A 15004-nucleotide genomic window follows, 5' to 3' on the forward strand; every position below is an offset into this window, starting at 1 on the left:
CGCATTTGGACGCCTGCTTCAGAATAATAATGAGAATAATAAAGATATTTGCATGATGACAAAACACAGAGGAAGTCATGCAGTGACCAAGAAAGGTGTTGAACTATTTTGCATTTTAAATGCTTAATATTGTATTATTATTTTTTTTATTATTATTATTATTATTCCCGATGAAGCTTTGCACACTCTTGGCATTTCCCAAAACAACTGATAAACTTCTAACTGCTTCTCCTGAACTACTTGTTTTTTGAAACAATTTCATGTTATTCCATGTTAATTTATGTAGAAACGTTGTTGTTGTTGTTGTTGTTGTTGTTGTTGTTGTTGTTTTAAACACACGCGAATTTGGATTCAGAAATACATGCACCACAAAAAAAAAGACAGCAAAAGAAAATATCCTGAACATATTCAAATCATCTTACACTAAACAAAATGTAAAAATCCGCATATGAAATTGATATCTCGTCATTTTTTGCTCGTTTAAAGTTTGAAATCCTCTTGTTCTCTGTCCATAAAGAAGCAAAATGATCTGCCAGTAGAATAAGAAGTGTTAAAGCTTGAAAGGAGTAAACTAAAACAATCTAAAATAAGCTGAACAATCATACTTTTTGTTTTGAGTAAGAAATGTTAGATATCATCGCCCATATCACTTACTTTTTTTGGTTTTTGCATTGTGGGCAATAATTTCAATCATATCACTGTTTACTTTGGCAAAATTTCTATCATACGTCTTTATCAAAATATCTTTCACATCATGATATAAATAAGGTGAAAATAATCTCAAAATAACAGTAAAAAGGTGTAGAAGAAGAAACTATTTATAGAAAAAAGTACGGTTATAATGTAGCACGATTATTCAATATAGACTATACTGGAACAGTACGTAAAATAATATCACAAAATATTTCATTTCTTTAGATTTAAAAATCTAAATATGAGATGTAGATGTGTTTAATATTATATCTTTTGTAAATCTATATGTTCCACCTGAACACTTTTTGTTACTTTGGTCGTATTTTCTTCTACATTATTTTGCAAAACATTACTGAGTGTACAAAAGCCACTATCTGCACATAATAATAATAATAATAATAATAATAATAATAATAATAATACATATTTTAAGAAATATGTGTTTATTTATAAGGGATCATATCCAGTACAGTACAGATAACCCAAAAGACTTCACTTCTATGTCATCCCCAGACGTGCTGCTTGTGAACAGGCAAGGCAGGCAACTGCTTGGGGCCCACTGGCCCAGGGGCCCCCTGAGAGTCAGGGCCCGAGGGCTTATTTATTTTGTTTTTTATTGTTCTTTACCATTGTATTTTCACATTTGGAATTTAAAAAACTTTGGTTTCATACATTTTTCGTTGGTGTCAGATTATTTATAACATATTGGTGATGAGCACTGGTCAGAAGGGCCCCCTGGAAATTTTTGCTTGGGGCCACAACAGACTCTAGAATCGCCTCTGGTCATCCCTGACCGGATGTTAAACGACACCTGAAAATAGCCTGCGCTTAAATCTTGCAAGTTATACAGTATATAGAGGATATTACTGTACATGGTGTCATGAAGATATGAAGTTTATCTTCGAGTGGTGAATGTATATTTCACGAGTGAGCAAAGAGAACAAGTGAGAATATGTTCAACACCTGAATATAAACTTCATATCTTCAAGCCAATGTGTGATTTTCTTTTTATTATATCGACACATTCACAAACAAAAAAGGACCCAAATTTACCAAAACAATTCATCGATTTCTTCACGACTGACATATAGACGTTTATGTCACGGTTTTGGTTCTCCATGTCCCGGATGGAGCTCGGATGAAAAATACGAGTGGTGTATTTCCCACTAAAACACTCTACGTAATATAATGGTACGTTATGATCAGATTGATGGAATGAAGTGCAATAATGAAGAAAGAAACAAACTCACCATGAAGTCAATGTTGCTGTCGTCACTGCTGAAATACTCCATTAGCTTCTCAAACCTGTTCTTCTCTCCACTCACCTAAGAGAGAGAGAGAGAATGCTGTTATCCTACAGAAGTTGAAGCATTTCTAAAATGCATTTTAAAAAAAGTAAACATTTAATGTAACCCAAAATTTGTTTTCATGACAATAACTTTGAACATTTTTGAGCTTGGATAAAAATTATGATAGTTTATCTATCTGACAATTATATGACCTTAAGATTGTTTGGATCTGGAGCCTATTACACACATCTGCACAGTCATGCATAAATTTTGGTGTCGCCAATCCACCTACCAGCATGTTTTTGGGATTTGGAAGGAAACCGGAGGACCCCGAGGAAACCCATATGGATACAGGGTGAATATGAGAAACTCCACACAGACAATACAATAACCTGAGCTCAGGAGTGAAATGGGGGGCTGTCAGGCAACAACACTTCCTGCTATTGAATACTGAATGATTATCCATACAGGACACTTTTTTAATGGAATAAAAACGTGTTCTATTCCCTTCTAGCGGGTTTCTTTCATTTGGTTCGATAGCATGCAATATTGTTAGCGTATCGCTTATCCTACGTGTATTACGTCACTCTACCCAATGGAGAATGAGCGTTGAATATGGTTTACGATAGTGCATGGTTGTCAAGACAATATGTCACACTTCGGAGCTGATGTGAATATTCAATGAGAGAGTTTTCTGCTGCACATGCGCACAACCATTTCTTTGTTCACTGGCGGTGAATTGAAAATGCCATAAGATACGTATTACACATAAAACTTCCGTGCTAGTGAGCGCATTGGATATTGGTAAGTAACCCCCCCCCCATTCTTAACTTTTTGTAAAATCTATAATTGTTCCATCAAATGTGTATTAATAATAATAATAATAATAATAATAATAATAATAATAGCTGGCTTTTTTCATGGTATATCAGATATATTCCATTCAGCTAGCATAATATTGAACGAGTCGAAGATGAGTAGCTGAATGGAATATATCTGATATACCATGAAAAAAAGGCAGCCAATATTATTCTATCCACATTCACTGGATATGAGCAATCGCACACTCTGATTGGCTACTTTACTACTAGGCTATCAGCTCATATACCGTGAGTAGAGAAAAACAAAATGGCGGAGCGTGTTGCTGAACCAACAGAGGACGAAATAAAAACTCTACTCAAAAACAAAACCCCAAAAATGATCAAGTATTTAAAAGAAACAGAAATAGTTAAACCCCCCCCCCTCCCCGCCCCCCAGCTCCTGTTCCACACTCCAGCCCAGTCGGTGGCGGTAATGCACCTTTAAAGGGGAACTGAAGTCATTTTTAAACTTGCTTTATTTCTTAATTAACGTGTTATTCAATTACGTTTTCGGTTTTAGTAACCTTATATCGTGACTCGTATTGGCAACTAATTTCAATTAAATATTATACTTATCGGCCTGTTCGGTTTTTAGCCGTGTTGAATTTAGTTCGTTTGGTCCACGGCAGGCGTCGCTTATCCACGCGATCTTCACGAGACTTGTGTGAGACTTGGAAACGTGAAGCGTCAGCCAGGTGTCAGTGCCGCCATTTTGAAAACTGTTTTCCAAACGAAATATTGCACAAAAATGAGTTTAAATCACGATTACTGCATACTTTTTTTCAAACTTTCCTGATTGCTATCAAAACAAACAAAACTTCCGGCTTGATTACATCAGCATTCGAAAGAGGGCGCGCGCGTCTTTTGACAACGTTGGCAGATGTCGGTCACTTTGATTTCCGCTGTACGTTTTACTTCCGTCCTACGATGTCTCACACAGGTCTCAACGAATCTCGTTTACGGCCATTGCTTTGGACATATGGACTGATATATTACAGAGCATATTTCAAACACTCATAACTTGCTATAGCAGCGACAAAATAGCGATCAGAAATGCATTCCGATATTTAATAAAATGAGATAAATAGAATTTTGATAATAAAAAATTTGCCTTCAGTTCTCCTTTAAGTTGGTTTGCCAACTGCCAAAAAACCCTACAGAAAAAGAAGACCCAAAAATACAAAAAAGCAACAAAATATGGAATAAAAGTATTTGATGGTAAGAACTTACCTTTTTTTATTTTTCAAGAATTATTATCGCATTTTTCACAAATTGCTCCTGTCATTCCGCCAGTTTGTTTACATTCTAAGCGGAAATTATTTTGTTAGACATTTTGCATAAAGTTTTTTTTTATTGAATTTACAAAAAATAAAAATGCTCCGTTTCTCAAAATCCAGTGAATGTGGATAGAATAAAACAGTTATTCCACTCAATCTCGTCATCCATGGATTAGAGACAACTCGGTGCTACGCAACTTGTCGGCTATCAGCTCATGTACGACTCGATTTCATGGAATAACTGTTAAATATCTAAAAAGAAGAAGAAGAAGAATACAAGCTGAAAATTCCAGGATCTTAAAATAATGAATTGCATAATGTGAAGGCTTAACAAAAAAAAAATAATGTCATTTGACAACACTGGATGTTTAATAGGATCTGCATCCTTTATATCTTTTCTAGTTTCTACTTTTTTTTAATAGAGTCCATATTTAATTTTCACATACCTGATTTCAACCTAAATCAGGTATGTGAAAATTAAATATGGATTCTATTACTCCATTCCAAGAAACACTGGAAAATATTGGAAATGCCACCATGATGTGTGGATTCTGGCTCTGACAGTTCCTCAAACTCAGCTACATCAGTCCAGTTCATAATTGGTCTCAACTAATTATGAACTGGGGTGGCACGGTGGTGTAGTGGTTAGCGCTATTGCCTCACAGCAAGAAGGTCCGGGTTCGAGCCCCGTGGCCGGCGAGGGCCTTTCTGTGTGGAGTTTGCATGTTCTCCCCGTGTCCGCGTGGGTTTCCTCCGGGTGCTCCGGTTTCCCCCACAGTCCAAAGACATGCAGGTTAGGTTAACTGGTGACTCTAAATTGACCGTAGGTGTGAATGTGAGTGTGAATGGTTGTCTGTGTCTATGTGTCAGCCCTGTGATGACCTGGCGACTTGTCCAGGGTGTACCCCGCCTTTCGCCCGTAGTCAGCTGGGATAGGCTCCAGCTTGCCTGCGACCCTGTAGGACAGGATAAAGCGGCTAGAGATAATGAGATGAGATGAGATAATTATGAACTGCTGGTTAGTCACTTAATTTAAACATAATCCATAATAAAATAAATTAACAGTGCACCTCCTATTCATATCTGTATCTATATCTGTTAATAATTCATATTCAGATACTTCCTTCATTTCTACATGAAACTGCTGTACATATAGTGCAAAGTGCACACCGCCTTCATTCCATGATGCAACCCCTGAGCAGGATATTGCATAATTTGGGTGAGAAATGTAATCACTCTTTACTGAAGCTTAAAAAAAAGTACATGCATGGGGGTTTTTTTGAGACCGAAAGTATGTAGGCTGTTCTTACATCTTTAAAGTTGTTAAAGGCTGAAATAATGATGTCATGTCCACCTCTAACGAGACACACAGCAGCCAACAGCTCCAACACAAGGGCTTTTGTCCTGTACAACAAATTACAGAGTGAGGAATATGTCCAGGATGCAACAGAGGAAATTTGAGAGTAGAGACACATACATACAGTGGATATAAAAAGTGTACACACCCCATTAAAATGATCGGATTTTCTGATGTAAAAAAATGACACCATGATAAATCATTTCAAAACTTTTCCTACCTTTAATGTGACCTATAACCTGTACAAACAAACAAATCTGTTAGAGGGGAGAAAAAAGTACAATAAGCTGGTTGCATACGGTAAGTATGCACACCCTTAAACTAATACTTTGTTGAAGCACCTTTTGATTTAATTACAGCATTCGGTCTTTTTGGGTTCACACCTGCCATCAATTAAAATGACTCTGATTAACCCCAAATAATGTTCAGACATTTACTCAGTTGCATCCTCCAGCAAAAGCCAGGGTTCACAGAGAGCTTACAAAGCACCAAAGGGATCTCACTGTTGAAAGGTATCAGTCAGGAGAAGGGTACAAAAACATCTCCACGGCATTAGATATACCATGGAGCACAGTGAAGACCGTCATCAAGAAGTGGAGAAAATATGGGACAACCAAGAACTGGACGTCCCTCCAGAATTGATGAAAAGACAAGACGAAAACTGGTCAGGGAGGCTGCCAAGAGTCCTACAGCAACACTGAAGGAGCTGCAGGAATTTCTGCCAAGTACTGGTTGTGTACTACATGTGACAACAATCTCCCGTATTCTCCATATGTCCGGACTATGGGGTAGGGTCGCAAGATGGAAGCCTTTTCTTACAAAGAAAAACATCCAGGCCTGGCTAAATTTAGCAAAAAAAAAAAAATATATATATATATATATATATATATATATATATATATATATATATATTTTTTTTTTTTTTTTTTTTTTTTTTTTTTTGCTAAATTTAGCCAGAGTTGATATATATATATATATATATCAACTCTCCCAAAAGCATGTGGGAAAATGTGTTATGGTCTGATGAAACCAAGGTTGAGCTTTTTGGCCACAATTCCAAAAAGTATGTTTGGCGCAAAAACAACATTGCGCATCACCAAAAGAACACCATACCTACGGTGAAGCATGGTGGTGGCAGCATCATGTTTTGGGGTTGTGTTTCTTCAGCTGGAACAGGGGCTTTAGTCAAGGTGAAGGGAATTATGAACAGTTCTAAATACCAGCCAATTTTGGCCCAAAACCTTCAGGTGTCTGCTAGGAAGATGAAGAGGAATTTCATCTTTCAGCATGACAATGACCTCAAACATACATCGAAATTAACAAAAGAATGGCTTCACCAAAAGAAAATTAAAGTTTTGGAACGGCCCAGCCAGAGCCCAGACCTAAATCCAGTTGAAAATCTGTGGGGTGACCTGAAGAGGGCTGTGCACAAGAGACGCCCTCGCAATCTGACAGATCTGGAGCGCTTTTGCAAGGAAGAGTGGGCAAATATTGCCAAGTCTAGACGTGGCAGGCTGATAGACTCCGACCCAAAAAGACTGAATGCTGTAATTAAATCAAAAGGTGTTTCAACAAAGTATTAGTTTAATGGTGTGCACACTTACGCAACCAGCTTATTGTACGTTTTTTTATTTTTTATGTTTTTCCTCGAAACAGATTTGTTTGTTTTTCAATTGAATTGTACAGGTTAAAGATCACATTAAAGGTGGGAAAAGTTTTGAAATTATTTATCATGGTCTCGTTTTTTTACATCAGAAAAAACGATCATTTTAACGGGGTGTGTTGACTTTTTTTTATATCCACTGTATGTACAGAGGACGCAAATCTAATTTAAAATTGTGTCTCATGACGCCCACACACCCTTTACCTGGGGTTCCTGTTGTTGAGACTGAGTGTGATTTCGTTCACACAGCGAGGATGGCTCATCACCAGGTTGAAGCCAGACTGTTCAAGACAAAAAACAGAAATAATAACTACAAATAGTCCTTGTGCAAAGATAAGATGATCTTTATATTTCATTTTATATATAGATTTGATTAAATGTTTTAAATGAAGTTTAAAAAATACTTAATATGCACAGACATGATTGATTATAAAGTATTAATTAGTATTAAGTAATAATTCACCTAAAATCGTGTATACATATGGTAACATGGTAGGGGGGAGCAGGGATACTTGGGATGAGGGAGACTTGGGACAGTTTGTATTCCCATTAATTAATTACAACCAATCAGGTTTTAGATGACATCAGAAGTTTGATGTTGTTCCTTAGAGTAACCGACTTCCTTTGGAGCCACGAAGCTGGACACTGCAGTAAGGTTTGTGCAGTGAAATATTTTTATCAACCAAAACTTGTATTTTCTACTTCTCCTCCACCTCCATTCTATGGTGTAATGCATGCTGGTGAACTGGGGGTTTGTTAGGAATTAAAGTATGTATCCAAAAGTTAACATATATAGTATTATTTATCAAACTTAAATTCCGGGGAAAAACATTTAAGGATTTTTTTTTTTGTCAAAATGGCCAGATAAGGAGAGTTGGGACACTTCATCATGTTCCAGTTTTTTTTTCTTGTGGTTTACAAATATAAAATTGCTTCTTTTTTTTTTAATTATTAAAATGTGGGCGTGTCGCTGCATGAGGATTAACCTTATTTCATTCCTTCTTGAGAATGGAACTGTTTTTGTCGAGTCAGGTTTTGGGTAAATTGACATTTTTCTATCACTGTACCAGCACTGTGTTCATACAGTTCATATGTTACAAGTTTAAGAGATAATAAATAAAAATTAAACATGTAGGGTTAAGCTAGGGGGCGGCACGGTGGTGTAGTGGTTAGCGCTGTCGCCTCACAGCAAGAAGGTCCGGGTTCGAGCCCTGTGGCCGGCAAGGGCCTTTCTGTGTGGAGTTTGCATGTTCTCCCCGTGTCCGCGTGGGTTTCCTCCGGGTGCTCCGGTTTCCCCCACAGTCCAAAGACATGCAGGTTAGGTTAACTGGTGACTCTAAATTGAGCGTAGGTGTGAATGTGAGTGTGAATGGTTGTCTGTGTCTATGTGTCAGCCCTGTGATGACCTGGCGACTTGTCCAGGGTGTACCCCGCCTTTCGCCCGTAGTCAGCTGGGATAGGCTCCAGCTTGCCTGCGACCCTGTAGGACAGGATAAAGCGGCTACAGATAATGAGATGAGATGAGGATTAAGCTAGGTATTTTTTTTGTCCCAAGTCTTAACTGGCGAGTGGCTTAGTGGTTAGTGTATCCGCCTCTCAATTGGGAGATCGTGAGTTCTACTCATAGTCGGGTCATACCAAAGACCATCATAAAAATGGCGCCTACTGCCGTCTGGCAAGGCACGCTGCAATACAGATGCGAGTGGGGAGCCAAACTCTCGCAGTTACCAGAGGACCTGCCCCTCACTGTAACCCTAGCTATGTAATAGGCGAGAGGCCGAGGGCTACGAAATGGAGATCAGTGCTATGAATGGTGCGGGAAGGACTTTTTTACTTTTTTGACTCCCAACATAATGTCTCATGTCTCCCTGCGAAAAATAATAACGGAATAAGTGAAGTGACGGTGGCACGGTGGTGTAGTGGTTAGCGCTCTCGCCTCACAGCAAGAAGGTCCGGATTCGAGCCCCGTGGCCGGCGAGGGCCTTTCTGTGCGGAGTTTGCATGTTCTCCCCGTGTCCGCGTGGGTTTCCTCCGGGTGCTCCGGTTTCCCCCACAGTCCAAAGACATGCAGGTTAGGTTAACTGGTGACTCTAAATTGACCGTAGGTGTGAATGTGAGTGTGAAGGGTTGTCTGTGTCTATGTGTCAGCCCTGTGATGACCTGGCGACTTGTCCAGGGTGTACCCCGCCTTTCGCCCGTAGTCAGCTGGGATAGGCTCCAGCTTGCCTGCGACCCTGTAGAACAGGATAAAGCGGCTAGAGATGATGAGATGAGAAGTGAAGTGACGCCTGAAGGCCAGGATATGTGACAAGCTAAGAAACTAATGTTGTGGTAAGATTAAAGGGTATAGTAAAGACTCTAATGCAATATGAATGTGACACTACCTGGAAAGAATTTTGCACAATCTACAAAAACTGAAAATGTGTCCCAAGTCTCCCTGCTCTCTGCTACAATTTCATCATTTTCACTTTGTGTGTGTGTGTGTGTGTTGTTCATTTACCTGATAATTCATGATAGCTCGCAGGCACATAATGCAAACATGGACATCGTCTCTTTGGCTTAAACGATGTCTTAGAGATCTCCTGCCTTGTGCCAGATTAGTCAGTCTGAGAGAAAGAAAGAATATTTATTTAGTTATTTATTGAAAAAAAAAACATGGTCATGATCGGTTTCAATGACTGCTCAAACTTTAAGAATCGTGGATTAACTGAGCAAGTTTGCTAAAGTTATAAAAGTTTTGGATATTAGGTTTTTCCTCTTTTCTCTCTCTTTAACACTGCTTACTGTGAGCTTGCTCCTTGCTGTGAATGCAGTGACTTAAATAACTAGCTAACAGTTTAAAGTGCATCTCACGGGTAAATTCAGGAGCAAGATCAATGTAATTCTCCTATTTTATATTAAACTTTGGTCAAATATCTGTAACATTCTGCATTCTCTGCAATTTTTTTACCTTGTGCAATACCAGAAAAATTCAGTTGAAATCAAGCCATGAGGTGAATTGGTCCGCCTCTGAAAAAACTTGGCATTTGAATTTCCCGGCAAACATTGATTTTCGTGACGTCGCGTGCGGGACGCCTCCCTCTGAATCCTACGTCAGCGCTGGTTTGTTTATGAGAAAACGACCTGGTGGTTTTCTGCAAATTTCTTCAACGTTATCGCGTAATTATTAAAATGGTTAACAGATGTATCGTCGGAGGGTGCAGCAACACCGATCTTGATGGGATTAGTACTCATCGTTTTCCAAAAGACCGGACAATGAGAGAGAAATGGGAGCGCTTGGTCTACACAGGCTGTGCACTGAAACCGTGCAAAGCTCTTGCAGCCTGCTGGCGCTTCCGCAGATAACGTCACGAATCTGGCTCCAGACTCCCTTGGGATTTTTCCAGACACGTTTTGTTATTTTATTTTTTTCTGCTGTAGACAGATGGCCTTGTGCAAAATTACCCTTCTGGATGAGTGTGTAAAGGGACATACTTTCATATAAAAAAACCACGAAGTTGGTCCAGAATATGCACTTTAACACCGAAATATCGTGCTAGCTAAGCTAACATGAGCAACAGAATATTAGCATAATAGATAAACACAACATGATAGCTTGCTAACATCTTGTAAGTTTGTTTACATCCGGAAATAAACTTGTTTTTGTCACTAGGATAACTAAGGAAATTAAATAAAGGAAATTTCTGCCTTATTATTACTGGAATGTGGCTAAACTGTAGGCTATGTTGTGTTTATCTCTTATGCTAACATTGTGTTGCTCAAGTTAGCTTAGCTAGCATGATATCTCAGTGTTAAACTGTTAGCTGGCTCGAAAAATGATTCGAAACAGCATGTACACACTGCTCCTGTGGAAGTTTTTGTATAAGGACGTACTGTATTTTGTTTGAGGGAACATTCTTAAAGTGCTCTTAAAGCCAAAAATTGAGTCTCTTATATGTTAGCATGCTACACAGAAGACACACGAATCTTCAATTAGGGGTGGGAAAGGACCTAAAATTCACATTATTGTAATTGTACTAATGCTGTAAGTAATATCATGGTTAGTGCATTTGTTTTATCTCCTAGTAGGATTGTTTATATATATATAATATATATATATATATATATAATCTCATTATCTCTAGCCGCTTTATCCTGTTCTACAGGGTCGCAGGCAAGCTGGAGCCTATCCCAGCTGACTACGGGCGAAAGGCGGGGTACACCCTGGACAAGTCGCCAGGTCATCACAGGGCTGACACATAGACACAGACAACCATTCACACTCACATTCACACCTACGCTCAATTTAGAGTCACCAGTTAACCTAACCTGCATGTCTTTGGACTGTGGGGGAAACCGGAGCACCCGGAGGAAACCCACGCGGACACGGGGAGAACATGCAAACTCCGCACAGAAAGGCCCTCGCCGGCCACGGGGCTCGAACCCGGACCTTCTTGCTGTGAGGCGACAGCGCTAACCACTACACCACCGTGCTCAAACCCGGACCTTCTTGCTGTGAGGCAACAGCAAGAAGGTCCGGGTTCGAGCCCTGTGGCCGGCGAGGGCCTTTCTGTGTGGAGTTTGCAGGTTCTCCCCGTGTCCACGTGGGTTTCCTCCGGGTGCTCCGGTTTCCCCCACAGTCCAAAGACATGCAGGTTAGGTTAACTGGTGACTCTAAATTGACCGTAGGTGTGAATGTGAGTGTGAATGGTTGTCTGTGTCTATGTGTCGGCCCTGTGATGACCTGGAGACTTGTCCAGGGTGTACCCCACCTTTTGCCCGTAGTCAGCTGGGATAGGCTCCAGCTTGCCTGCGACCCTGTAGAAGGATAAAGCGGCTAGAGATAATGAGATACAAACTTTATAGATTTCTATTTTATGACTAATACATTATCAAATCAAAACATTGCAAAAACATTTTAGAGTCCAAACGTTCGTTTTCCAGCATATTACAGAAAAAAATGTTTGTCTTTGAGCAGCATATTCCATAAGAGAGCACTTTTCAGATTAAAAAAGAAAACATAATGAAGGCTACTGGGTTTTGGTGCAAAATGAAGAAGTGAGTGTGACAGTCAAAGTGTCCAGAAGAACTGTGGCTGGTTCTGCAAGATGCTCAGTAAAACCTACAGCTCATTTCCGCATAAAACTAATTGTACTCAGTGTACCTGAGACTACTATATTTTAAAGCAAAGGGTCGTCTCACACCAAATACTGACTTTGTTTCATTTATTATGGCTTACTGCTTACTGTTTATAGTATTTTTTTAATGTTGAAACATTTCATTTCTTTATTTTTAAGCCATTTTTGGTCGACAGTATTTATTTACATGTACCTAAGACTTTTGCACAGTACTGTAAATATGTTGTTTTGTATTTCAAGGAATGCACTGCACCAGAAAGTCATGTTGGTATACCATCACACTGCTATTTTCATTCATCTATACTGAACCTGTGGACCTAGGTATGTATTATTATCAAGATGATTTCGTAGATGTTACATTTCATTGGCATTTTTGTTATGATGGGTGGCACAGTGGTGCAGCAGTTCGCGTTACGACCTCACAGCTCCAGGGTCCTGCTTTAATCCTCAGCTTAGGTTGTGGGCTGTGTGGACTTTCACATGTCCATCTTGTTTTCATCCTACTGCCCCAAAATAATTGCCTCTAGGTCAGGGGTTGAAGCCACTGTTGGGCCCATGAGCAAGGAACATGACTGTCTCTGATCCAGGGCTGACCCTGCGCTCTGACCAGAACTTTCTAACAAACTAGGATATGCAAAGAAAAGACTTATAGTGTGCTTTAAGGTATATGTAACAAAGATTCACCATGACTCTGACCAGGATAAAGAGTTGACTGAAGATGAATGTACTAGTAATATTGGTGCTACATGTTGGCATGGCCAAGTGACTGACCGGACGGTGAAAGCACGAGCAGCCCGAGTCATGCCTTGTGTCGTTGAGATTGTGGTGTTTTTGGTTAGATCCTCCACAGATCTCTCTGACAGCTTCCTGTTGTCTGGAACAGAACCTCCATTCTCCACTGACTCCACCTCAAACCTGCAGCACACAATGGATATCAGAGGCACCGTGTATCGTTTTTATGTCTCCATGTCAAAACAACTTCATATATGCAATTCTAACTAGATATATAATGAGATTGAACTTGGCTATTTGATTGAACTCACAGTGCATCACTCTGAGCATGGGACAGATAATCCACCAGCACATCCAAACCCTGATTCTCTTCATTCAGGAACTCCTGAGCCCATCTAATAAAAAGAATGCGAGAGAAGGGAAGGTGATTACGATGTCTCCATTCTTCAAGCACCACGTTCTGGTGCCAGGGTGTGGTCAATGGAGAAACTCACCCAATGTGATTGGTCCTCAAGGAGATCTCCAGCTCTCTCAGGACTTGGGTGGATTCCTGAATGCGCCTCTTAAACTGTGGAGCAGGAATTAGATTAGACAATTTATCTCTCTCTAGAGATATCCAAGATTTCTGCTAAAAAAAAAAGACAAAAAATGATGAGGACTAACCCGGCGTGTCACTCCTCCCTGGTCCTGATAGAAACTCTTGATCTTATTCAGATATGCAGATGGAGGGTTCTTCACCTGGAAACGCTCCTAATGTACACACAGAGAAGGGGATTGATGGATGGATGGTGAGATGTATATATTGATGAATAGATGGAAGGATTCTTAGCTGGAAATGATAAGTGTACGAGTGGAAAGACTAATGGATAAATAGATTGATGGACTATTAAATGGATACATGAGCTGATGGATGATAGATAGGTGCTGTCTGTGGATGGATGTAACGATTTTACATCAAATAAATTTTACAAGGCATTATAAAAGCCAATTAAAACCAGTGAGTTATGTGGATGATAGATGAAAGAATAGTTTGGAAGGATGGATGGATGGGTAGAAGAATATATTAATAAATTAGTTTGGATGGATAGATGAAAGAATAGTTTAGTGGAAGGAGGGATTGATGGATGGAAGAATATATTAATAAATGTATATAAGGATGGATAGATGTGAAGATAATTTATTGGGGAATGGGTGGGTGTATGGAAGGAATGAAGACTAGATAAATAAAGGAATATATGGATGGAGAGATGGAGAGATAATTTAATGCATGAATGGATGGATGGATAGATTTATAAAAGGATATTTGGATGGAGAAGGGTAGTTGGATGGATGGATGGATGGATGGATGGATGGATGGACTAATAGTTTAATAAATGAATACATGGATGGATGGATGGATGGATGGATAGTTTAATGGATGATGGAAGAATAGATTAATGAAGGTGGCTGGATAGATGGAAGGACAGTGCAATGGATGAAGGGGTGGATGGAAAGATGAATAGATTAATAAATGGATATTTAGATAGATGGAAGAATTGGATGGATGGATGGATGGATGGATATATTAATAAATTTGTCTGGATGGATATGGAAGACTAGTTTACTGGAAGGAGGGAGTGATGGGTGGAAGAATATATTGATAAATGTATATATGGATGGATAGATGTGAAGATAGTTTAATTTATTTGGGGATGGGTGGATGGAAGGAAGACTAGATAAATAAAGGAATATATGGATGGATAGATGGAGGGATAATTTAATGCATGCATGGATGGATGATAGATGGAAGGGTAGCTGAATGGCTGGATGAATAGATTAATAAATGGATATTTGGATGGATGGGTGGATGGACAAATGGATGCAATGATAGTTTAATGCATAGATGGATGGATGGAAGAATATATTAATAAATTAAGATGGCTGGATAGATGAAAGGACAATGTAATGGTTGAAGGGGTGGATGGATATTTGGATGTATAGATGGAAGAACAGTTCCATGGATTGATAGATGATAGA

At 39.3% G+C, this 15004-nt stretch overlaps 1 protein-coding gene across 1 annotated transcript in view; it reads right to left on the reverse strand.

Moving 5' to 3' along the window:
* The window catches only part of fmnl1a (formin-like 1a), a 63097-nt gene that overhangs the window by 24413 nt on the left and 23680 nt on the right, over positions 1 to 15004 (reverse strand). Inside the window, exons 3-10 of the mRNA XM_060902062.1 lie at positions 13652 to 13738; positions 13483 to 13556; positions 13300 to 13383; positions 13028 to 13171; positions 9640 to 9745; positions 7344 to 7420; positions 5430 to 5523; positions 1944 to 2018 (exon numbers count right to left, since the gene is read on the reverse strand). Coding sequence (XP_060758045.1) covers positions 1944 to 2018; positions 5430 to 5523; positions 7344 to 7420; positions 9640 to 9745; positions 13028 to 13171; positions 13300 to 13383; positions 13483 to 13556; positions 13652 to 13738 — 741 coding nt within the window. The remainder of the gene's footprint in view (positions 1 to 1943; positions 2019 to 5429; positions 5524 to 7343; positions 7421 to 9639; positions 9746 to 13027; positions 13172 to 13299; positions 13384 to 13482; positions 13557 to 13651; positions 13739 to 15004) is intronic.

This window comes from Neoarius graeffei, chromosome 20, assembly GCF_027579695.1.
Source record: "Neoarius graeffei isolate fNeoGra1 chromosome 20, fNeoGra1.pri, whole genome shotgun sequence".
NCBI classification, from domain to species: Eukaryota; Metazoa; Chordata; class Actinopteri; order Siluriformes; family Ariidae; genus Neoarius; species Neoarius graeffei.